The sequence below is a fragment of the Babylonia areolata genome, chromosome 21 (assembly GCF_041734735.1).
Source record: "Babylonia areolata isolate BAREFJ2019XMU chromosome 21, ASM4173473v1, whole genome shotgun sequence".
NCBI classification, from domain to species: domain Eukaryota; kingdom Metazoa; phylum Mollusca; class Gastropoda; order Neogastropoda; family Buccinidae; genus Babylonia; species Babylonia areolata.
In genome coordinates this window covers 3,636,311-3,661,472 of record NC_134896.1, presented here as the reverse complement: position 1 = coordinate 3,661,472, position 25,162 = coordinate 3,636,311, and the positions used below count along the sequence as shown (strand labels likewise).

At 44.4% G+C, this 25,162-nt stretch overlaps 1 protein-coding gene across 2 annotated transcripts; it reads left to right on the top strand.

Annotated features, from left to right (window-relative positions):
- Window positions 1-181: 181 nt before the first annotated feature.
- LOC143295661 (kelch domain-containing protein 2-like) lies at window positions 182-25,162 on the top strand. Of its 2 annotated transcripts, XM_076607276.1 has the most exons (12): window positions 182-291; window positions 597-815; window positions 1,370-1,437; window positions 2,745-2,969; window positions 4,124-4,208; window positions 4,899-4,976; window positions 6,220-6,365; window positions 9,782-9,894; window positions 12,562-12,725; window positions 16,127-16,179; window positions 18,958-19,153; window positions 24,814-25,162. In XM_076607276.1, exons 2-11 carry the CDS (start codon window positions 660-662, stop codon window positions 19,145-19,147), a joined length of 1,278 nt encoding a protein of 425 aa, XP_076463391.1. In that variant the 5' UTR covers window positions 182-291; window positions 597-659; the 3' UTR covers window positions 19,148-19,153; window positions 24,814-25,162. The 2 variants fall into 2 exon arrangements, with proteins under 2 accessions (XP_076463391.1, XP_076463390.1); XM_076607275.1 differs by lacking the exon at window positions 24,814-25,162 and having other exon boundaries at window positions 184-420; window positions 18,958-19,276.

Sequence of the window (25,162 nt, the reverse complement as noted above, 5' to 3'; positions counted from 1 at the left end):
CGTCTTTTTGTTCGAACATGAACATCCACGAAAATATGCAGCACAATGACTTAAATGATAAAAAATGACGTAGAATTATTCGACCAGCTAGAGGAGTAACAATCCTTTTTCTTGTTTGATATGATTATTAACCCGCTTCTGCAACCGGGCTGTCTTTCGTCCAGTTCCGGTAAATAGGTATACTAGCTCAGAAAGTGGAGTTGGTGTTTCAAGAAATTATACGTTTCTGAATACTTGTTCTCAGATTTTATGGACAGCAGTGATACTCAAGACAGTGTCTCAGACTTTCAGGTAGACCTACTTCTTAGGTACTTCTCAGGAAGACCCACCCATTATTCATATCAGATTAATGACGCAATAGCATTTTGATCTCTGATTGAATTTAACTTTGATATGTAGACAAACTGCAACAAAGAAAAGGTTTGTAATTGTGTTGTTGTTGTTGTTGTTTATGTGAATAGAAGTACTATTTTGGGTCCTTAGAGGGTTGGCATTTAGATACATGTGCCACTCGCCTATTTTATATCATTAATTTTTATATGAAACTTGCCCGTTCTTTAATGGTTACCCCAGTGTGCATTTGTCTGTCCTGTCAGGTGTGTGGCTAGTGTTGATGTGGTCCTCTGTGGTTCAGTGGTGGAAGTGTATGGCTAGTGTTGATGTGGTCCTCTGTGGCTCTGTGGTGGAGGGGGATCTTTGCTCGTCGTGGTAAGAAAAAACCCAAAATGGATGTGCCACTTCGCTGCCCTCGTCGTTGTGGACACATCACCTTCACTGATGGAGAAAACCTGTATGTTTGGGGCGGTCATTGCAAGGTGAGTATTGTTTATTACCTTATTTATAAAGTTATAATGTATGTGTGGGTATGTCTCTGTGCCTATGGGTATGCATAATTTTTGTATATAATTACATGTGTATCATTGTGTCTTAGTGTGTGTAGAGGTCGGTGGTGTAGATATTATACAGGCATAAACTAGAGGGAAGAAGGGCATGGAGAGAATGGGGCAATGGGGAATTCAGAACTCAGAACTCAAAATGGTTTTTTTTCAAGGATTAAGATTTTAGGCGTAGCCTATCCTATAGGGAGATTGAGGGAGAGATCACAAGATCAGGAGTTGGGAGATAAAGTCCTTTTCTTGACATCATGTGCTTCTCTTTTAAAAATTAGATTTTTGTGTATTGTGTGCTGTCAAAAGACAGAATTTTCCATTTTTATAAACAATTTAAGTTGTATATTGTATCTTATATTGTATCGTTATTGATCAGTTGATGCTAGAAAGTAGAATTAATTTGATATTTAAATGTTGTATATTAGCAAATGGACCATGGATCGCAGGTTCCTGATATATGTATGCGGTCATGTCTGCAGGAGGGAAATGGTCCCATTGATCCACCTACGGATGAATTGTGGGTTTATCACAACAAGTTTGATTGTTGGTGAGCATAATTCTATTTCAGTATATTATTTTGATGGTTTATTGTATTTGAACTTTGAGGGAGATGTTAAAGTAGCAGGAGAGGATTGGTCCCCCCACTCCACCCCCCCTTTGCTGAGCCTGTGGCACAGTGAATTGCAATCGGACTTCATTGCCCCTTTGTTGAGCCTGTGGCACTGTGAATTACAATAGGACTTCATTGCCCCTTTGTTGAGCCTGTGGCACAGTGAATTACAACAGGACTTCATTGCCCCTTTGTTGAGCCTGTGGCACAGTGAATTACAACAGGACTTCATTGCCCCTTTGCTGAGCCTGTGGCACAGTGAATTACAATAGGACTTCATCGCCTCTTTGCTGAGTCTGCGGCACAGTGAATTACAATAGCATAGCACTTCATTGCCCCTTTGCTGAGCCTGTGGCACAGTGAATTACAATAGGACTTCATTGCCCCTTTGCTGAGTCTGTGGCACAGTGAATTACAATAGGACTTCATTGCCCCTTTGCTGAGCCTGTGGCACAGTGAATTACAATAGGACTTCATTGCCCCTTTGCTGAGCCTGTGGCACAGTGAATTACAATAGGACTTCATTGCCCCTTTGTTGAGCCTGTGGCACAGTGAATTACAATAGGACTTGATTGCCCCTTTGCTGAGCCTGTGGCACAGTGAATTACAATAGAATAACACTTCATTGCCCCTTTGTTGAGTCTGTGGCACAGTGAATTACAATTGGACTTCATTGCCCCTTTGGCTGTAAAAGGTTATGGGATATTTATTTATTTATTTTTATTGCTTTTCTTGTTGTTGTTTTTTGGGTTTTTTTTTTTACCAGCCCTAATAAGTAATATGGCCATGTGTGTCTGGGCAGTAAGCAACAATGAATGGTCTGCTTTGTTGTTGGTGGTTTTTTTTAATGTCTTCCTGTGCTGTTGTATGTCATTATGCATTATCGTTATGTTATGCATTTTTTTGTTTATGTGAAGCACTTAGAGCTCACTGTATAGTATTCTGTTGGAAGTTTGCGCCACATGAGTACTATATTAAGGATACAGGTTCCATAGCCTTTTTACAGTCATTGGGGTGGTGTATTTATATCCGCTGTGTCATGGGTTGGGCGTAGGAAGGCTGGGCCCAGTCCTCTCCTGCCATTTTAACCTTACAGCACCATGCCAAAACATGGCATAGTGTACTAGTCAACACTGGATCAGAAGTCAGAGCAATTCTACAACGATGCCTCCCATAAGTACTATATTTTAATTATGATATATAATATATATAATATGATAGTTGATGAATGGTGTGCTTTTCAGGAGCGTCCAGAAATGCAGCGGGGACCTGCCTCGGGGCACATCAGGTGGGTGCTGTGGCGTACTGTTCCCCTACATGTACCTTTTCTGTGGCCACTGCGATGGGGAGGGCCACAGCAGCACAGTGAGACGCCTGGACCTCAGGGACTTTGTGTGGCACACGGTGCAGGTGAAGGGCCCAGTCATCAGTCCCCGTGACAAGGCCGCCAGCTGGGTGTACAAGGACAAGTACGTATGTATGATAGTCTGTGGTCAGGCTGGGTGTACAAAAAGTATGTATGTATGGTAGTCAGTGGTCAGGCTGGGTGTACAAAAAGTATGTATGTATGGTAGTCAGTGGTCAGGCTGGGGGTACAACAACAAGAACGTATGTATGATAGTCAGTGGTCAGGCTGGTTGTACAAGTATGTATGTATGATAGTCAGTGGTCAGGCTGGTTGTACAAGTATGTATGTATGGTAGTCAGTGGTCAGGCTGGGGGTACAACAACAAGGACGTATGTATGATAGTCCGTGGTCAGGCTGGTTGTACAAGTATGTATGTATGGTAGTCAGTGGTCAGGCTGGGGGTACAACAACAAGGACGTATGTATGATAGTCAGTGGTCAGGCTGGTTGTACAAGTATGTATGTATGGTAATCAGTGGTCAGGCTGGGTGTACTACAACAAGGATGTATGTATGGTAGTCAGTGGTCAGGCTGGGTGTACAACAAGTATGTATGTATGGTAATCAGTGGTCAGGCTAGGTGTACAACAAGTATGTATGTATGGTAGTCAGTGGTCAGGCTGGGTGTACAACAACAAGTATGTATGGTATTGGTAGTCAGTGGTCAGGCCGGTTGTACAACAAGTATGTATGTATGGTAGTCAGTGGTCAGGCTGGTTGTACAACAAGAAGTATGTATGTATGGTAGTCAGTGGTCAGGCTGGGTGTACAACAAGTATGTATGTATGGTAGTCAGTGGTCAGGCTGGTAACAACAACAAGTATGTATGTACGATAGTCAGTGGTCAGGCTGGTAACAACAACAAGTATGTATGTATGATAGTCAGTGGTCAGGCTGGTTGTACAAGTATGTATGGCACCGTAAGTGCTGTAAACAGTTCATGATACTAATCTTAATACATGGCTTTAAGGTTATTGTCAGCCATTCCTAAAGTGTGTACTGTTTGTGTCCATCCCTGTGTGTGTGTCTATAGAGTGTTTGTGTGTGTGTGTGTGTGTGTGTGTATAAGTGTGTTTGTGAATGTGTGTGAGAAACAGAACGAGTGACAGGAAGAGAGCTCTATAGCATGAACATGTGTTGTTTCTGTGACTCAAGGAATGGTCATCCATGTAGCAAATGATGCTTGCCTTGCTAACGCACATTTTGCGGCGTTTCAGGTTGTACTGTTTTGGGGGCTACGGACCTGACCCACGCTTGACAGGTCTCTTTGAGCATGGGCAGGGAGACTACGCCCATGAAGAGGTGAGTCCCCCCCCACCCTCCCTCACCCCCTCCCCTGCCCTTACCTCCCCCTGCCTCCTCTCTACCATCTTCCCAGCAGCCTGCAGTCAGTGAATGCAGAATAAACACCAAAGTGGCTTGGCAGCAGTGCAGGGTCTCCTCTGGTGTGTAGCCTTCTGGCAACCTTGAATCAATAGTTCCAAGTAGACTGCTGGTATTGAGACTGCAGCAGACGAATCTTGGTGTGGCTGTGAATAGGTGAGAAGGGGTTGGGGAGGGATGTGTGGCTTGGGTTTAATGGCACTCAAACAGGTTAAATAATGGGGGAACAAAAAATATTTGAAAAAAAGAAAAAAGAAAAAGATAGGAGAGGAAAGGGGCTGAGTGGGGCTTCATTCACTTCAAAACTGAATTCAGTGTTGTTTTTTGATTTATGTAGAATTTCTTCTTTTTTTTTATACTATTTTTTCCCCTTTATGTTCAAAAGCCTTTCAAACAGGAAAGTGCAGCCTGTACTGTCCTTTTGCATTTGTTGGATAATATTTCATTATTCTAGATAGATTGATGATGTTTTATATCAAAGGTGATAAAAAGAAGAAAAGAGTCACACACACACACACGCGCACACACACACACACACACACACACACACGTACGTGTGTATCTCTACCCTTGGTACATTGATCTCATTCAGAAAGTGTCTGTTTCCAGTGGGAATACATCGGTTGGAATAATCAGTTGGTGATATTCGACCCTTCAACAAACGAATGGAGCAGCCAAAAATATACGGTATGTTGTGCATGGGGTACATCAGACTTACATATGTTTAAAAAAAAAAAAAAAAAAAAGATTATTGTCATCAAAGAGGAAGGTAGCAGAATGGTTAAGACGTTCATCTGCCAGTACAGAGTCTGTGCTGCTGGTCAGGCGTCTGCCTGGCAGATGTGGTGTAGCATATATGGATTTGTCTGAATGCATTGACTCCTCTTTGAGAAACTGAAACTGTCAGCTATTTCACTAGTTTCTTAAAATGTTCTCCATTTTTCTGACCTGAATGTTGGCCTTTGACATGATGATTGATGTGTTTATGGAGAACAAGGAAGGGTGTGCATGCTATTTGTTTAGTTTTTAGTCTATGTTATAACCTGGTGTTCCGTTGTCTGTGTGTGTGTGTGTGTGTGTGTTTTATTTATGTCTGTGTGTCCGTGGTAAACTTTAATATTGACATTTTCTCTGGAAATATTTTGTCTGCCAATACCAAATTGGCTTAAACATAAAAGGAAAAAAGAATCTTCACAGTCATATAATGATAGGTTGAAAGTCTCCTGAATCGAGCCGTATTTCTGGATCATTGAAGGTTTATTTCGTTGAGGCTCATTCCAGAATCTGAAAACACCATATTACCGCCATAATTATATATTTATATTCTACACATTAATAAGCAGAGCTTGAAGTATTTCTTGTGCATTATATAAAATGTCAACAAAACTGTACTTAAGAACTGTATGATCCTGTGTTGCCTTTGTGAATTCACTTTTGCAGTGGGTATGATACTGATTTCATTCTTTATGAAATGTTGTGACTGGTAAGAAATTGGAAAAATTCATAAAAGCAAATTTGCATCTTCTACCAATTTAGTATGAAATAAATAAAATAGAAAATGTTACTTTCTGTATGGTATCTGTTATCTGCCACAGTCAGACAAGTCAGCCTCACGGCAGCAGTCAGTCACATGTACTGTACCATGCTAAACACTTTCTGGTGAGCTGCATTCCGCGCTTGTGTAACCTACCTCACACACTCTCACCTTGAACCTCTTTGTAAGGCACTCTGTCACAGCCAGAAGTGTGAATGATGATTATTAAAATCACAATCTAATTATGTTCCTGGCCCCCTACAGTGGTTAAGTTTATATCAGTGAGATCAGTATTATTTATTCTATTTTATCATAAAAAGAACGGTTTTGTTGCTCACATTTGGACTTAGGCAAATTGTAATGTAAATTCCCTAACGTATGGTGTGCGTGTTGCAGAACCCCCACACTGTGCCTTCACCACGTGCTGCCCACGCCGCAGTGCTGATGGGGGACCAGGTGTTCCTGTTCGGGGGGCGACACATGGAGTGTCGCATGAATGACCTGCACTGCCTGGACCTGCCATCCCTCACCTGGCAGGGACAGTGAGTGGCTGCCCCTGTCCTCACCCTCCTCCCTCTGCTGGCTTCCCTTGCTTTCTCCCCTGACCCTGTGTCTTCCTGTCACAAACCATGCTGCACCCACACACCTTGGTCACTGTCTTTTCATCCACACTCCTCCATCTTTGTGCTTGGCTGCTGATTCTGTCACAAACCATGCTGCACCCACACACCTTGGTCACTGTCTTTTCATCCACACTCCCAGATCTTTGTGCTTGGCTGCTGATTCTGTCACAAACCATGCTGCACCCACACACCTTGGTCACTGTCTTTTCATCCACACTCCCAGATCTTTGTGCTTGGCTGCTGATTCTGTCACAAACCATGCTGCACCCACAGACCTTGGTCACTGTCTTTTCATCCACACTCCTCCATCTTTGTGCTTGGCTGCTGATTCTGTCACAAACCATGCTGCACCCACAGACCTTGGTCACTGTCTTTTCATCCACACTCCTCCATCTTTGTGTTTGGCTGCTGATTCTGTCACAAACCATGCTGCACCCACACACCTTGGTCACTGTCTTTTCATCCACACTCCTCCATCTTTGTGCTTGTCTGCTGATTCTGTCACAAACCATGCTGCACCCACAGACCTTGGTCACTGTCTTTTCATCCACACTCCCAGATCTTTGTGCTTGGCTGCTGATTCTGTCACAAACCATGCTGCACCCACACACCTTGGTCACTGTCTTTTCATCCACACTCCCAGATCTTTGTGCTTGGCTGCTGATTCTGTCACAAACCATGCTGCACCCACACACCTTGGTCACTGTCTTTTCATCCACATTCCTCCATCTTTGTGCTTGGCTGCTGATTCTGTCACAAACCATGCTGCACCCACACACCTTGGTCACTGTCTTTTCATCCACACTCCTCCATCTTTGTGTTTGGCTGCTGATTCTGTCACAAACCATGCTGCACCCACAGACCTTGGTCACTGTCTTTTCATCCACACTCCCAGATGTTTGTGCTTGGCTGCTGATTCTGTCACAAACCATGCTGCACCCACAGACCTTGGTCACTGTCTTTTCATCCACACTCCCAGATCTTTGTGCTTGGCTGCTGATTCTGTCACAAACCATGCTGCACCCACACACCTTGGTCACTGTCTTTTCATCCACACTCCCAGATCTTTGTGCTTGGGTGCTGATTCTGTCACAAACCATGCTGCACCCACAGACCTTGGTCACTGTCTTTTCATCCACACTCCTCCATCTTTGTGCTTGGCTGCTGATTCTGTCACAAACCATGCTGCACCCACAGACCTTGGTCACTGTCTTTTCATCCACACTCCTCCATCTTTGTGTTTGGCTGCTGATTCTGTCACAAACCATGCTGCACCCACACACCTTGGTCACTGTCTTTTCATCCACATTCCTCCATCTTTGTGCTTGGCTGCTGATTCTGTCACAAACCATGCTGCACCCACACACCTTGGTCACTGTCTTTTCATCCACATTCCTCCATCTTTGTGCTTGGCTGCTGATTCTGTCACAAACCATGCTGCACCCACACACCTTGGTCACTGTCTTTTCATCCACATTCCTCCATCTTTGTGCTTGGCTGCTGATTCTGTCACAAACCATGCTGCACCCACACACCTTGGTCACTGTCTTTTCATCCACACTCCTCCATCTTTGTGTTTGGCTGCTGATTCTGTCACAAACCATGCTGCACCCACACACCTTGGTCACTGTCTTTTCATCCACACTCCTCCATCTTTGTGTTTGGCTGCTGATTCTGTCACAAACCATGCTGCACCCACAGACCTTGGTCACTGTCTTTTCATCCACACTCCTCCATCTTTGTGCTTGGCTGCTGATTCTGTCACTCTAGGGTTATCACCCCTGTCACTGCTTCACATCATCTTTATCTGATGGCAGTACTGAACCCCCTTGATAACATTCCCTCATTCCCTCTCCTTTTCATCAACACACACTGTACATATGCTGAAAAAGAGAGAAGGAGAGAAAGAGAGACAGAGACAAAGAAAGAGAGAGATAACGATAACGATTTTTTATTCAGATAAAGGCCAAAGCCCCTTACTGAAGGGGGTGACATTAAAGAAAGATAAATAAGATTTTACTTGACATACTAAGTATCTGTAACACAAACCAACCAAAAAATAGCTAACACAGATGTTCAACAACATTCATGTCGTAACAATTCTCAATCTCTTCAATGCCTCATATATATAAATGGCCAAGTTACACAGAGTAGGCTCATGTCTTGACGACATGAGCAAATTAAATCTAAAGTTAGATGGATCTTTATAATAATTGGTTGGATTAGTTTGTTGTCACTTTTTCTTTTTGCTTCTTTTTCCTCTTCTGTGTCAGTCATCTGCCTTCTGTGTCATCTGTAGTCATCTGCCTTCTGTGTCATGTCATCATCTGCCTTCTGTGTCGTGTCAGTCATCTGCAGTCATCTGCCTTCTGTGTCATGTCATCTGCCTTCTGTGTCATGTCAGTCATCTGCCTTCGGTGTCATGTCATCTGCCTTCTGTGTCATGTCAGTCATCTGCCTTCGGTGTCATGTCATCTGCCTTCTGTGTCATGTCAGTCATCTGCCTTTGGTGTCATGTCATCTGCCTTCTGTGTCATGTCAGTCATCTGCCTTCTGCATCATGTCATCTGCCTTCTGTGTCATGTCAGTCATCTGCCTTCGGTGTCATGTCGTCTGCCTTCTGTGTCATGTCAGTCATCTGCCTTCGGTGTCATGTCATCTGCCTTCTGTGTCATGTCAGTCATCTGCCTTCAGTGTCATGTCAGTCATCTGCCGTCATCTGCCTTCTGTGTCAGTCATCTGCTTTCTGTGTCATGTCAGTCATCTGTCTTCTGTGTCATGTCAGTCATCTGTTTTCTATGTCATGTCAGTCATGTGCTGTCAGTCATCTGCCTTATGTGGCATGTCAGTCATCTGCCTTCTGTGCCGTGTCAGTCATCTGCCTTCTGTGCTGTGTCAGTCATCTGCCATCTGTGTCAGTCAACTGCCTTCTGTGTCAGTCATCTGCCTTCTGTGTCAGTCATCTGCCTTCTGTGTCATGTCAGTCATCTGCCATCTGTGTCAGTCATCTGCCTTCTGTGTCATGTCAGTCATCTGCCTTCTGTGTCAGTCATCTGCCTTCTGTGTGTCTTTTTTTTAAAAATTATTATGTTTGAATGTATTTGTTTATTTCGATGAATAATTTCATTTCTTTTTTTTTTTCTTCTTTTTTTAATTTTTATAATTTTTTATACAAACCTAGGATAGGCTGTCAAGGCCTGCTGAGCAGATAAGGTTTATGCCTATGTCAGACACCCGTTTGTTGTGCTTTTTTAGGCAGATGTGGTGTTCCGCATGTGGATCAGTCTGTAGCCTTTGACAATTCCCTGAAACAGAAACTGAAACTTTTGCTTCAGAATCCGCACCAATGGGCCGGAACCAGAGGGGCGATCTTGGCACACACTGTCACGCCTTGATGATGACCGGATATTCTTGTACGGCGGCTTCTCTCAGAACGAGGACGTTTTTGGTAAGGCCAAGAATTGTGGAGGGGGGGAGGGGAGGGGGGCGAGGGGGCTGGGGGGGGGGGGGGAGGGTTGTTTGCACTGTTTAGAAAACAAATTATTGAAGATATGCCCCACAATACTAAGCATGCAATCGTGTGCACACACAGGTGCAAGCAGCATCCACTGCCATGACAGCACCCACTCACTTGTGTCCCACATGTGGGCGAGCCTTCAGGGCCCGGATTAGATTGGCTTCATCAGTCACCTCCGGACCCACAGCCACCGATCTTCCATCTGATATTTGAAGCCATTGGTCATCTTCGAATCGAAGGACAAACATTATCATTGTGGAACAAAGAGCCCTTCTCAGTCTGTGACATGGATGCTCCGGTTCATTTGAAAAAGTCTTTCAGAACACACCCCCTCTCTTCTGCCTACCATCTCACTGACTGATGTGCTTTTGAACTTCTGCTGGTCATGTGTGGGGGGGCAGGAGGGGGTTTGGTTGGTTGGTTTGGGTGCTCTGAGTGTGCACATTTATTAACCCCTAGGCTGCCTGCATGACGAGATAACTCGTCATGGCAAGCATGTATGCTTCGCTGCCACAATGACGAGATAACTCGTCATCAAAATATTCTGACTTTTCCCTGCTTTGCATTCAGTTCGTTGACCAAAATGCTGGTAGCTTTAGCTTGGGGAATCTTTCTGGATTCTATTCATAGCTAGAAACACCATCTGCGTCATAAGGCAGTCCTTTATTTGAACGTTTTGGTTGGGTTACTGGCCGCAGTCTTTGCCTGGCTCCTCTCCTTGCTTGCTCAACAAAATGTCGGACTGACTCCGTGCTCAAGACATGCGCTCGTGGCGAACTAAATCAACCAAGATTACTTTCTTTAGCTGATGCTCAGAAAGAATTGGAGCATAAATTCGAAGGAGAAGACAGTGGTGAACATTTATAGGACGATTTGATAGAAAATAAAGGGAGCAATCAAGAGAGTGGCCAAGATACAACTATCAGTGAGTGATGCTGGCTGTTCAACTCTAGCAGACAACAGGTCACCGAATTTTTAGCAGGACACCGTATGAGTTATTTTCTTGGCACTCAGCCAACGCGGTCTGATGATAACTGGATGAAGTGACGGTGTGAGAGGGGTGAAGAGGAGGGGGGTGGAGACTGAGGGGACGTGGCCTCACATCCATATTATCACTTGCAGAAGTCACAATGCATCTATTTCTTTTTCATTTTTTTTTATATTGTGGTTATTCTAGTATGATTTTGTGTGTGCAGATATCCATTTGTCCAGAAAATGATATTTTTGTGCAAATTACCAGACTAATGTTTGTAATGAACAAGTTGAAAATGTGACAAAAAAACCCCCACTGATTTCAAAACGACAGCATGTCACTTAAAATGCATAAAATGGGAAAACATCATGTGTTTTGTATTCTTTATTCATTTCCCTTTCAGAAAATATATACTTTTATGGGTCTTTCTCCAATAACAAAGAGCACAGAATTTTTGGAAAATTTATACCCGTTTTTTGTGAAAAAAAACCCTGGCAAATAGATTTCACTTAAATCTTATTTTCCTGGCAGCGAAAGGGTTAATTTGTGTATGAGGCACTTGATGAAAGTATTATTATTATATGTGTATTATATTTTATTATCAACGCCATGCACACACTAATTTGTGTAAGAGGCATTTGATGAAAACATTATTATTTTATGTGTATTATATATTATTATCAACACCATGCACACATTAATTTGTGTATGAGGCACTTGATGAAAGTAGTATTATTTTATGTGTAGTCTATATTGTTATCAACACCATGCACACATTAATTTGTGTATGAGGCACTTGATGAAAGCAGTATTATTTTATGTGTAGTCTATATTGTTATCAACACCATGTACACATTAATTTGTGTATGAGGCACTTGATGAAAGCAGTATTATTTTATGTGTAGTCTGTACTGTTATCAACACCACAGACTCCATGCTGCAGAGGTGTGAGCGTCAATGTGCAGTAGTAGTGGTATTGTTGTTATTAGTCAGCAGGCAAGCAGTGGATGTTGTTCTGAAAGATGATAAAGTGAGGTCCAGTGTGTCACATGCACTTAGCGCACATAAAAGAACCCTTGGCAGTGAAAGGGTTGTCCCTCGCCAAATTCTATCAAAACAAAAACAAAAACAAAACAAAAAAATTGATAAGAAAACAAATATGCTTGCACTTTTCAAGGCAGAAAATAAATTATGGGGGCACTGCACAGTAGCAACTTGTTCTCACTGGGGAGAGCAGCCCGAATTTCACACAGAGAAATCTGTTGTGACCAAAAAATTTACAATACAATACAGTGCAATGCAATACTGTGAAATGCAATACTATGCAGTGCGATACATTATGATACAATACATTGCAGTATAATGCAGTGCAATTCAGTGCAGTGCAATACAATAAATACAAGAGAATACAATACTGCACAATGCAATACAGTGCTGTACAATACAGTGCAATGCTGTCCAATCCATTACAGTACAGTACAATACAATACAGTACAATCCAATTCTGTACAATACAATACAGTGCAGTACAGTACAATGCAGTCCAATCCATTACAGTACAGTACAACACAAAACACCACAACATAGTAGCAGTCAGCAGGCAGCGTGTGGCTGACATGTTGCAGATGACGCCTGGCTGTACAGTGTGAGTGGTCAGCGGTGGACAGAGGTGGTGTCTCACACCGGCTGGTGTCGGGGCTGGCACACTGCCGTCGTCACCAACTCCCGGGACGTCCTCATCTTCGGGGGATTCACCATGAACATCCTGTCCCCATACATTGGCTATGAGGTGAGTTTTTTGTTTGTTTTTTGTACCATCTTCACCATGGACATCCCGTCCCCATACATTGGCTATGAGGTGAGTTTTTTGTACCATCTTCACCATGGACATCCTGTCCCCATACATTGGTTATGAGGCGAGTTTTTTGTTCGTTTTTTGGAAAGGCACTATACTCCGGTTCCAGACCCTGTTTCAGCATGGTGTTGTGTCCTTTGGAAAGGCACTTTACTCCGGTTCCAGACACTGTTTCAGCATGGTGTTGTGTCCTTTGGAAAGGCACTATATTCCGGTTCCAGACCCTGTTTCAGCATGGAGTTGTGTCCTTTGGAAAGGCACTTTACTCCGGTTCCAGACACTGTTTCAGCATGGTGTTGTGTCCTTTGGAAAGGCACTTTACTCCGGTTCCAGACTCTGTTTCAGCATGGTGTTGTGTCTTTTGGAAAGGCACTTTACTCCGGTTCCAGACACTGTTTCAGCATGGTGTTGTGTCCTTTGGAAAGGCACTTTACTCCGGTTCCAGACACTGTTTCAGCATGGTGTTGTGTCCTTTGGAAAGGCACTTTACTCCGGTTCCAGACACTGTTTTGGCATGGTGTTGTGTCCTTTGGAAAGGCACTTTACTCCGGTTCCAGACACTGTTTTGGCATGGTGTTGTGTCCTTTGGAAAGGCACTTTACTTCCGTTTTCCTCACTCCACCTAGGTGTGAATGGGTATGTATCTTAGTTAGGGAAAATTAAAACCAGGGAAATCAAATCAAATCAAATCAAAAACACTTTATAAATCCACACGGAAATTAAGCAAAGAAAGGAGAGGATTGGGCCCCACCTTCCTATGTCCAGCCGTGAACACAGTGGATATGAATTCACCGCCTTCCTATGTCCAGCCCTGAACACAGTGGATATGAATTCACCGCCTTCCTTTGTCCAGCCCTGAACACAGTGGATATGAATTCACCGCGTTCCTATGTCCAGCCCTAAACACAGTGGATATGAATTCACCGCGTTCCTATGCCGAGCCCTAAACTCAGTGGATATGAATTCACTGCCTTCCTATGTCCAGCCCTAAACACAGTGGATATGAATTCACTGCCTTCCTATGCCGAGCCCTAAACACAGTGGATATGAATTCACTGCCTTCCTATGTCCAGCCCTAAACACAGTGGATATGAATTCACTGCCTTCCTATGTCCAGCCCTAAACACAGTGGATATGAATTCACTGTCTTCCTATATCCAGCCCTTGACACTGGATATCAATTCACTGCCTTTCTATGTCCAGCCCTAAACACAGTGGATATGAATTCACCACCTTCCTATGTCCAGCCCTAAACACAGTGGATATGAATTCACTGCCTTCCTATGTCCAGACCTGAACACACTAGATACCAATTCACTGCCTTCCTATGTCCAGCCCTAAACACAGTGGATATGAATTCACTGTCTTCCTATGTCGAGCCCTGAACACAGTGGATATGAATTCACTGCCTAACACAGTGGATATGAATTCACTGCCTTCCTATGTCAAGCCCTGAACACAGTGGATATGAATTCACTGCCTAACACAGTGGATATGAATTCACTGCCTTCCTATATCAAGCCCTGAACACAGTGGATATGAATTCACTGCCAAACACAGTGGATATGAATTCACTGCCTTCCATTGTCAAGCCCTTAACACAGTGGATATGAATTCAATGCCTTCCTATGTCCAGCCCTGAACACAGTGGATACGAATTCACTGCCTAACACAGTGGATATGAATTCACTGCCTTCATATGTCAAGCCCTGAACACAGTGGATATGAATTCACTGTCTTCCTATGTCGAGCCCTGAACACAGTGGATATGAATTCACTGCCGAACACAGTGGATATGAATTCACTACCTTCATATGTCAAGCCCTGAACACAGTGGATATGAATTCACTGCCTTCCTATGTCCAGCCCTGGACACAGTGGATATGAATTCACGGTTCTGATGACCCTAAAAGGCTATGGAACCTTTAACTCAGTCAGTACGGCCAGTCCTCTCTTCTCCTCTACACAGACCCCTCAGATGTCCAGTGGGTGTCTGAATGACCCAACCTTTAGCTTCTGTCGCCAGAATTGTGGGAATCTTTGTCAACATTCCCCTCTTCAGTATAAGAGCCTTCCGCTTGCAATATTTTGATGATGGTAATTGGGGTAAAACGCTGTTAACGTCGTCTCTTTCGCCGTTCGTATGGAGAGAGTTAATCCTTTCTCTAACCCAGAGTACTGATTGATGTGCTGGTTGCTTCCCTTGGACTGAGCTAGGTATTTCCACTCTGCAGTGGGCACCTTCAGTTTGGCTTTCTCAGTATCATCATTCACTGCTTTTAGCTTGTTGGTTTTAACCTCTGTGTATGTTCGCCTGTGTTTTCAAGGGGATTGGGATTTTGATGACGTGTACATTTTGTGTATGAAGCATGGCTGTGATAGTGTTGTAGGGCTGGTCCATGTTGCGTATGAAGCATGGCTGTGACCGTGCATACAGCTGTTGTAGGGCTGGCTCACAGACACTGCAGTGCAGCTGTACTGATCGGGTACACAGTGTTGATGTAGGATTTTGAAACAGAAGATGCTTGTTTGAGTGTCATCCGTATATGTGTATTGTTTTGTTGTGTTGATATTTTATTGTTTACGGTACTATGGCTGCTTTTTTTCTGTTTGTATTGCTTTGGGTGTTGGACAGTATTGTTTGGATTTTGAAATAAAAGAACCACCAATATTTAGACCACTGGCTTGTGTGTGATACAAGGAAAGGTGAGAATTGAAGCTGATGAAGAAGGAAGAAATAAAGTTGTTCTGGAGTTCCACAAATGTCTAAATGCTTTTGAGTTATTTTTAGTCAACATTTGTTTGACAGAGCAACTGTAGAAGCAAGGAAGGAGATGATTGTAGTTTAGCAGAGAGGTGCTGAAGTGAGGCACATGGGTAGTTTTTTTTTTTGGTTTTGTTTTCAAGATGACTGGTTTTCTTTGTATCAGAACACAGGACATCTGATGTCCAACACTGGTTTTCTTTGTGTCAAAACACAGGACATGTTATGTTCTACACTGATTTTTCTTTGTTCATAACACAGGATAAATGATGTCCAACACTGGTTTTCTTTGTGTCGAAACACAGGACATGTTTTGTTCTACACTGATTTTTCTTTGTTCATAACACACAGGACATCTGATGTCCAACACTGGTTTTCTTGGTGTCAAAACACAGGACATGTTATGTTCTACACTGATTTTTCTTTGTTCATAACACAGGATAAATGATGTCCAACACTGCTTTTCTTTGTGTCAAAACACAGGACATGTTTTGTTCTACACTGATTTTTCTTTGTCCATAACACACAATAAATGATGTCCAACACTGCTTTTCTTTGTGTCAAAACACAGGACATCTCGGATCAGATTGTCAAGTTTCAGTTCCAGCCCTCCCGTCTGAAAGAGTAAGTAACATTGTTTATTCCCCTTACACCGTTTGAACATTATTTCTTATTCACTTTATATCATCTTTGTAAAGTGGCTTCATGACAGAAGAGTTGTCTTCACAGGGCTGTGAGAGGTATGCAGAAATGTGTAAATACACTTTTCTGTGTCATTAAACACACACACACACACACACACACACACACACAAAATGATGTGTCTGTTGGTTGACTGTGACTGCTGTGCGTGTTGGTGAATGAAATCGTCATGCATAGTGCGTTCCCTCAGCTAGTTTTTGTAAGCTTTGCTGTGACTGGTGGATTTTGTCCAGTCTGGGCAATCTGCACTCAGTTTACTTGTGCTGGTCCTTTGGTTTATGTACACATTTACTGAGACATTGACTGCTCTTCTTAGTGTGTTTCCGACCTTGATGATTTTACAATGTGCCATCAGTATTAAAGACTGAGGATTTGATAATGGATGTCTCTACAGATTTGACTAGGTCTGGCTGGCTGATTCTATGAACGGATTGGGCAGTTTTTGAATTGGTGACTAAATATGAAAAGTTGATATCGGTGGCACAGTGTTGAGCATGTAATGTTAGCGCATCCTCCAGCACCCACCTCACCATTAGTCCTGTTTCTTGTGTAACTGTCTGAATCCCACTGTAGTGAATCAGTATCAGTATCAGTAGCTCAAGGAGGCGTCACTGCGTTCAGGCAAATCCATATACGCTACACCACATCTGCCAAGCAGATGCCTGACCAGCAGCGTAACCCAACGTGCTAGTGAATCAGCACTTAACCAAGGAGAAGGAGAAAATGGGAGAAGAAGAGATATACTGGATTCTTTTTCTATTGTGTACACTTGCCAGAGTTTCTCCCCCTCCACTAAACTTTGAGTGGTCTGGATGCTAGTCATTTGGATGAGACGATAAGCCGAGGTCCTGTGTGTAGCGTGCACTTGGAAAACAAAATAACCGATGGCAGCAAGAGAGTTGTTCCTGGCAAACTTTTATGATAAAATCCACTCTGAAAGATATATGTGTATTTGTGTATGTGTGTGTGTTCTATATGTCCACATTAAGTGATATTAGACATGGAGAAAAAAAAAGGAGGGGGGAGAAAAAAGGGAGGGGAAGGGAACGGGATGAAAACAATACTGTTCACAACATTAACTTAACAACAGTCTAACTAAGAGAATAACTTTCCAACTATAAAACATACAGGCGTATAAAAAAAAAAAAAATTAAGGGAAAAAAAAGAAAAAAGAAAAAAATTCAAAGGATATAACAACAACCCAGTTGGACTATTTTACAAACATTTGGAGAAAAAATTAATACAAAAAATCAGACAGTGATAAGTCCAAGATTTTTTTTACCCCCTCCCCCCGCCCCTAAAATAAAATTTAAAGAAAACAAAAAGTTATAATATCAATCCAATTGGACTGTTTGACAGTGATTTGAAAAAAAAATTGAACAATGAAAATGAAGAGTCCAAGATTTCTTTCATTGGGAAAGATGCTTGTACAGGTATATGACATTTTAACATATCGCATGTAAATATATGATCACTTGTTATAAAATTACCACGTGTACAGGAAAAACTTTATATATTTTTTTCTTGAAACAGTTCAGTTTCCATCTGCAGATCAGTGACGCAGATTATCTGCCCTTTATTGTGTTGTTCATGGTTGCCAACAATTCCATAAATGTTATTTATTTCTTTGCGTAAATTTGAACAGCCTGTATTCCTCTCTTTTGTCTGAAAGAAAGAGAGAGAGTGTGTGTGAAGCCTGACTGAATGACACAGGAAACCAGTGGTGATCACCTGGAGGCAGTGTCAGTAGGCCCTACCCAGATGGGCAGCCTGTTGTGCAAATGACTGTTTGTAAAGCACTTAGAGCTTGGTCTCTGACTGACGATAGGTGCTGTATAAGCATATCTATATCAAGCTATGACTGTAAAGCGCTTAGAGCCCAGTCTCTGACTGACGACAGGTGCTGTATAAGCATATCCATATCAGTCTATGTAAAGCGCACAGAGCTTGGTCTTGTGACTGAGGATAGATGTTATATAAGCATTCATCCATATCAATCTGTGACTCTGTGAAGTGCTTTGAGCTTCGTCTCTGACTGTGGAAAAGCGCTATTTAACCATATCCATATCAGTCTATGACTCTGTAAAGCAGAGCTTGGTCTCTGACCTAGGAAAGGCACTGTTTAACTCTCTCCATACGAACGGCGAAAGAGACGACGTTAACAGTGTTTCACCCCAGTTACCATCATCAAAATATTGCAAGCGGAAGGCTCTTATACTGAAGAGGTGAATGTTGACAAAGAATACCACAATTCTGACGACGGAAGCTAAAGGTTGGGTCATTCAGACACCCACTGGACATCCGAGGGGTCTGTGTAGAGGAGAAGAGAGGACTGGCCGTACTGAGTGAGTTAACCATATCCATATCAGTCTGTGACTCTATAAAGCACTTAGAGCTTGGTCTCTGACTTAGGAAAGGCGCTATTTAACCATATCCATATCAGTCTATGACTCTATAAAGCACTTAGAGCTTGGTCTTTGACTGTGGAAGGGCGCTATTTAACCATATCCATATCAGTCTATGACTATAAAGCACTTAGAGCTTGGTCTCATACCTAGGAAAGGCGCTATTTAACCATATCCATATCAATCTGTGGCTGCGTAAAGTGCTTTGAGCCTGGTCTCTGACCGAGGATGGTGGCTATAATACAAGCATGTCCACATGAGCCAGTCATTGATCTCTGTGCTGTTGGTGTTGCAGCCTGTGCATGCAGGTGGTGTACGGTGAGGTGGGGCTGGAGAGCTGGGACCAGCTGCCCAAAGAGCTGCAGCAGTGGCTGCACGCCAAGCGCCGGCTGTCGCCCCCCTCCCCCTCCTCCTCCCCCAGCCGTGCGCTCACCCCTAATGTGGTGCTGGGTCTGACGACACTGCTGGGGCAGGGGGATGGATGATGTCGTGTGAGCGTTTACCTCCCCCCCCCCACCCCCTCACCCCTGTGACCCTCACTCCCTCCCTCCTCCTCTCCCCTTAACCCCCACCCCTCCCTCTCCCTCTCCCTCCCTCCTCCTCTCCCCTTAACCCCCACCCCTCCCTCTCCCTCCCTCCTCCTCTCCCCTTAACCCCACCTGCCTCTCCCTCCCTCCTCCTCTCCCATTAACCTTCACCCCTCCCTCCTCTCCCCTTAACCCCCACCCCTCCCTCTCCCTCCCTCCTCCTCTCCCATTAACCTTCACCCCTCCCTCCTCTCCCCTTAACCCCCACCCCTCCCTCTCCCTCCCTCCTCCTCTCCCCTTAACCCTCACCCCTCCCTCTCCCTCCCTCCTCTCCCCTTAACCCTCACCCCTCCCTCTCCCTCCCTCCTCTCCCCTTAACCCCCACCCCTCCCTCTCCCTCCCTCCTCCTCTCCCCTTAACCCTCACCCCTCCCTCTCCCTCCCTCCCTCCTCTCCCCTTAACCCTCACCCCTCCCTCTGCCTCCCTCCTCTCCCCTTAACCCCCACCCCTCCCTCTCCCTCCCTCCTCCTCTCCCCTTAACCCTCACCCCTCCCTCTCCCTCCCTCCCCCTCTCCCCTTAACCCTCACCCCTCCCTCTCCCTCCCTCCTCTCCCATTAACCCTCACCCCTCCCTCTCCCTCCCTCCTCCTCTCCCATTAACCCCCACCCCTCCCTCTGCCTCCCTCCCCCTCTCCCATTAACCCTCACCCCTCCCTCTCCCTCCCTCCCCCTCTCCCATTAACCCCCACCCCTCCCTCTCCCTCCCTCCTCCTCTCCCCTTAACCCCCACCCCTCCCTCTCCCTCCCTCCTCCTGTCCCCTTAACCCCACCTCCCTCTCCCTCCCTCCTCCTCTCCCCTTAACCCTCACCCCTCCCTCTCCCTCCCTCCTCTCCCCTTAACCCCCACCCCTCCCTCTCCCTCCCTCCTCTCCCATTAACCCCCACCCCTCCCTCTCCCTCCCTCCTCTCCCATTAACCCCCACCCCTCCCTCTCCCTCCCTCCTCTCCCATTAACCCCCACCCCTCCCTCTCCCATTAACCCCCACTCCTCCCTCTCCCTCCCTCCTCCTCTCCCCTTAACCCTCACCCCTCCCTCTCCCTCCCTCCTCTCCCCTTAACCCCCACCCCTCCCTCTCCCTCCCTCCTCCTCTCCCATTAACCCCCACCCCTCCCTCTCCCTCCCTCCTCTCCCATTAACCCCCACCCCTCCCTCTCCCTCCTCCTCTCCCCTTAACCCTCACCCCTTCCTCTCCCTCCTCTCCCATTAACCCCCACCCCTCCCTCTCCCTCCCTCCTCCTCTCCCATTAACCCTCACCCCTCCCTCTCCCTCCCTCCTCCTCTCCCATTAACCCCCACCCCTCCCTCTCCCTCCCTCCTCTCCCCTTAACCCTCACCCCCACCTTCCACCTCATCCTCAACCTCTCCCACAGCCTGCCCACCCCTCCCACTCCCTCCAGCTCTTCCTTTCTGCTCTCCCCCCTGACACTGCAGCCCCCCCTGCCTGACACAGTGCGATGCCCTGTGTGTGTTTGTCTGTGTGTGTGACTAGGTAGGCAGTCATCTGTGATAATTGTGCGCTGACTGTAGTAATATATCGGTGAGATTTTAAGCCTTTAAAAAAAAAAAGAGAAAAAAAAAAAGAATCTGACATATGATTTAACTGCTGGAGCATTTTCTTTTTCTTTCTTTTTTTTTTTTTTTTATCCAGTGTAATTTCCATCACCACTTTATGAAAGGGATGTGTGTGTGTGTATGTGTGTGTGTGTGTGTGTGGGTATGTGCTATTTTTCTTTTTTAAGATAGAAAAGTGTTAATGTAGATAACAAGATTTGCATGAATGCAGCGAATCAGATCAGTTCTTGTCCATTTGAGTAACAGATTTTATGTTTGGTTGATTGGTTGGTATTTTTTTTTTGGTTTGTTTGTTTTGTCTTCTCATTCAGCTGCTCTTGTCATACATGTGTAACTGCAGCATATGTGACAGCATACTGAGCACAACTACTCTTGTCATACATCTCTAACTGCAGCATATGTGACAGCATACTGAGCACAACTACTCTTGTCATACATCTCTAACTGCAGCATATGTGACAGCATACTGAGCACAACTACTCTTGTCATACATCTATAACTGCAGCATATGTGACAGCATACTGAGCATAACTACTCTTGTCATACATCTATAACTGCAGCATATGTGACAGCATACTGAGCACAGCTACTCTTGTCATACATCTATAACTGCAGCATATGTGACAGCATACTGAGCACAGCTACTCTTGTCATACATCTATAACTGCAGCATATGTGACAGCATACTGAGCACAACTACTCTTGTCATACATCTATAACTGCAGCATGTGTGACAGCATACTGAGCACAACTACTCTTGTCATACATCTCTAACTGCAGCATATGTGACAGCATACTGAGCATAACTACTCTTGTCATACATCTCTAACTGCAGCATATGTGACAGCATACTGAGCACAACTACTCTTGTCATACATCTATAACTGCAGCATGTGTGACAGCATACTGAGCACAACTACTCTTGTCATACATCTGTAACTGCAGCATATGTGACAGCATACTGAGCACAGCTACTCTTGTCATACATCTATAACTGCAGCATATGTGACAGCATACTGAGCACAGCTACTCTTGTCATACATCTATAACTGCAGCATATGTGACAGCATACTGAGCACAACTACTGTCATACATCTATAACTGCAGCATATGTGACAGCATACTGAGCACAACTACTCTTGTCATACATCTCTAACTGCAGCATATGTGACAGCATACTGAGCACAACTACTCTTGTCATACATCTATAACTGCAGCATATTTGACAGCATACTGAGCACAACTACTCTTGTCATACATCTATTACTGCAGCATATGTGACAGCATACTGAGCACAAATGTGAACCCTCCCAAGACTGGTGCCATGCTGTGAACACACACAGCCATTGCTGCCCTGCAGTGGCATTCCTTTCCATTCACTGAGCCAACAGGTCTGTTCCTGGGACAGTGTACCAAACCAGGGCTGGTTTGGGAGTTGGTCTCTGGTCCTTGACCCGTTTGGAAGCCCAGCAGGAGTGATGGAAGTGGAGTGATGGTCAAGAGGTGATGCGTCCGCCTAGGAAGCGAGAGAATCTGTGTGCGCTGGTTCGAATCACGGTTCAGCCGCCGATATTTTCTCCCCCTCTACTAGACCTTGAGTGGTGGTCTGGACGCTAGTCATTTGGATGAGATGATAAACCGAGGTCCCGTGTGCAGCATGCACTTAGCACACTTAAAAGAACCCAAGGCAACAAAAGAGTTGTTCCTGGCAAAATTCTGTAGAAAAATCCACTTCGATAGGAAAAACAACTAAAACTGCATGCAGGAAAAAATATAAAAAAATGGGTGGCGCTGTAGTATAGTGACGCGCTCTCCTTGGGGAGAGCAGCCCGAATTTCACACAGAGAAATCAAAGAAATACAAATACAAATGCAGTCCTCATGTTGTTGTGTTTGGGGGCAAGGGGCAGGGGGGTTGTTGTTTTTTACCATATGCTTGGTCTGATTGCCTCAGCAGTTGGGAGAATCTCTTCGTGTTTTCAGCCTGTACCCACTAATTATATTGTTGTGACATGCAGGGGTAATTTGTGAGCCACAGAATGAGTAATGTTGGAAGTGATCGGTGTTGAAGGGAGCCAGTAGCACTGATTGGCGGAATCAGAATGAGGCAGGGGGGAAGAGGGGAGGCCTGTGAGTGTTTCTTTAGCCATGAAAACTGATTGGTTGAGCCAGAATGAGGCTTGGTGGGCCGTTAGAGTACTGCTTTAGACATGAAAACTGATGGGTTGAGCCAGAATGAGGCTTGGTGGGCCGTTAGAGTACTGCTTTAGACATGAAAACTGATGGGTTGAGCCAGAATGAGGCTTGGTGGGCCGTTAGAGTACTGCTTTAGACATGAAAACTGATGGGTTGAGCCAGAATGAGGCTTGGTGGGCCGTTAGAGTACTGCTTTAGACATGAAAACTGATGGGTTGAGCTAGAATGAGGCTTGGTGGGCCGTTAGAGTACTGCTTTAGACATGAAAACTGATGGGTTGAGCTAGAATGAGGCTTGGTGGGCCGTTAGAGTGCTGCTTTAGCCTTGAAAACTGATAGGTTGAGCCAGAATGAGGCTTGGTGGGCCGTTAGAGTGCTGCTTTAGCCTTGAAAACTGATTGGTTGAGCCAGAATGAGGCTTGGTGGGCCGTTAGAGTGCTGCTTTAGCTATGAAAACTGATTGGTTGAGCCAGAATGAGGCTTAGTGGGCCATTAGAGTGCTGCTTTAGCCATGAAAACTGATTGGTTGAGCCAGAATGAGGCTTGTGGGCCATTAGAGTGCTGCTTTAGCTATGAAAACTGATTGGTTGAGCCAGAATGAGGCTTAGTGGGCCGTTAGAGTGCTGCTTTAGCCATGAAAACTGATTGGTTGAGCCAGAATGAGGCTTAGTGGGCCATTAGAGTGCTGCTTTAGCCATGAAAACTGATTGGTTGAGCCAGAATGAGGCTTAGCTGGCCATTAGATTACTGCTTTAGCCATGAAAACTGGTTGAGCCAGAAAGAGGCTTAGTGGGCTGTTAGAGTACTGCTTTAGCCATGAAAACTGATTGGTTGAGCCAGAAAGAGGCTTAGCGGGCTGTTAGATTACCAAGTCATGTTCGCTTTGCTATGCTTGTCTTGAGCCGCCCCCTCTCTCGGCTGACAGGTTGTTTAGATAAGGTCGACTCCTGGTGTAGTTGGCGGTGTGCACTGGCAATAAGAAAAATGGTAAAAAGTTGGGTTTGCGGGCAGCTCGCAAAGTTCTCTGCTTCAACTTATTATAAGGCTTTCCAGTTCGGCTGCTATCATGGCTGCCATGTTGTTTTTAGAACCATAGTAACGGTTGTTCTGACGATTCCAAAATAAGATGTGGCAGTGCTCATTGCTGTTGTAATATTGTGGAAAATTTAATAAAGTACAAATTAACAAAATAAAAACAGTTATGAACATTTGTTCTAAATTGATCCAAATTTGTCATAGCCGCAAAGAAACTAAAAATTATATTCTGATATCGTATTGAGATTATAAACCCTGTCTCCTCGCATGACCATGTGATTTCATTGGATTTAGCAGTTTTTTTCCTGATTCTTGCAGGAAAATATATATACAAATAAGATGTCACAGAAAATTGTATTAAGCTTGGTCTGACTCGTTAAATGAGAAAAAGGAAATGAGAGCTGCCGCGACTATGGATAAATATAGATCAGCCGTCCTTGACACAGCCCAGAGAGCTGCTGCGACTATGGATAAATATAGATCAGGCCTTCCGAGAGGCTGGCGGGATTTACAAATTGGAGATAAATGATCATTAAAAGAAATATTAGTAACCTACAAAACACAAAATACATTCACTTTGTGGAGGTGTTATCTGTTGAATATGTTCTTTATGAGTCATTAGAAGAAAAATTCATGTGTGTGTTTGCATTTTAGTGGTGTAAATGACTTTCAAACTTTTCCTGTTTTATAACTTTGTACAATGATATACAGCTGTACAGTTTTTGCAGCGCAAAACGAGGGTCCCTTCTTTTCCTCTTTCAGTCTCGGCCCACATTCGGCCCGCAGCGGGAGGGAAGGGAGCGGGTGAGATGCCTAAACTAACTTGACAAGCTTGACAAGGCCAAGTGAACTACCCTTGCAACAGCATTAGAAATGCGAAGGAAGATCTGAACATCGCTTGCTGCTTTAGCTATGAAAACTGATTGGTTGAACCAGAATGAGGCTTGGCGGGCTGTTAGAGTACTGCTTTAGACATAAAAAAACTGATTGGTTGAACCAGAATGAGGCTTGGTGGGCCGTTAGAGTACTGCTTTAGACATGAAAACTGATTGGTTGAACCAGAATGAGGCTTGGTAGGCCGTTAGAGTACTGCTTTAGACATGAAAACTGA

Coding starts and splice junctions, on each gene's coding strand:
- LOC143295661 (XM_076607276.1), top strand. CDS start 660: ATGTGGTCCTCTGTGGCTCTGTGGTGGAGGGGGATCTTTGCTCGTCGT. Junction 4,977..6,219: donor GGAGCAGCCAAAAATATACG/GTATGTTGTGCA, acceptor TGCGTGTTGCAG/AACCCCCACACTGTGCCTTC. Junction 16,180..18,957: donor CAGCCCTCCCGTCTGAAAGA/GTAAGTAACATT, acceptor TTGGTGTTGCAG/CCTGTGCATGCAGGTGGTGT.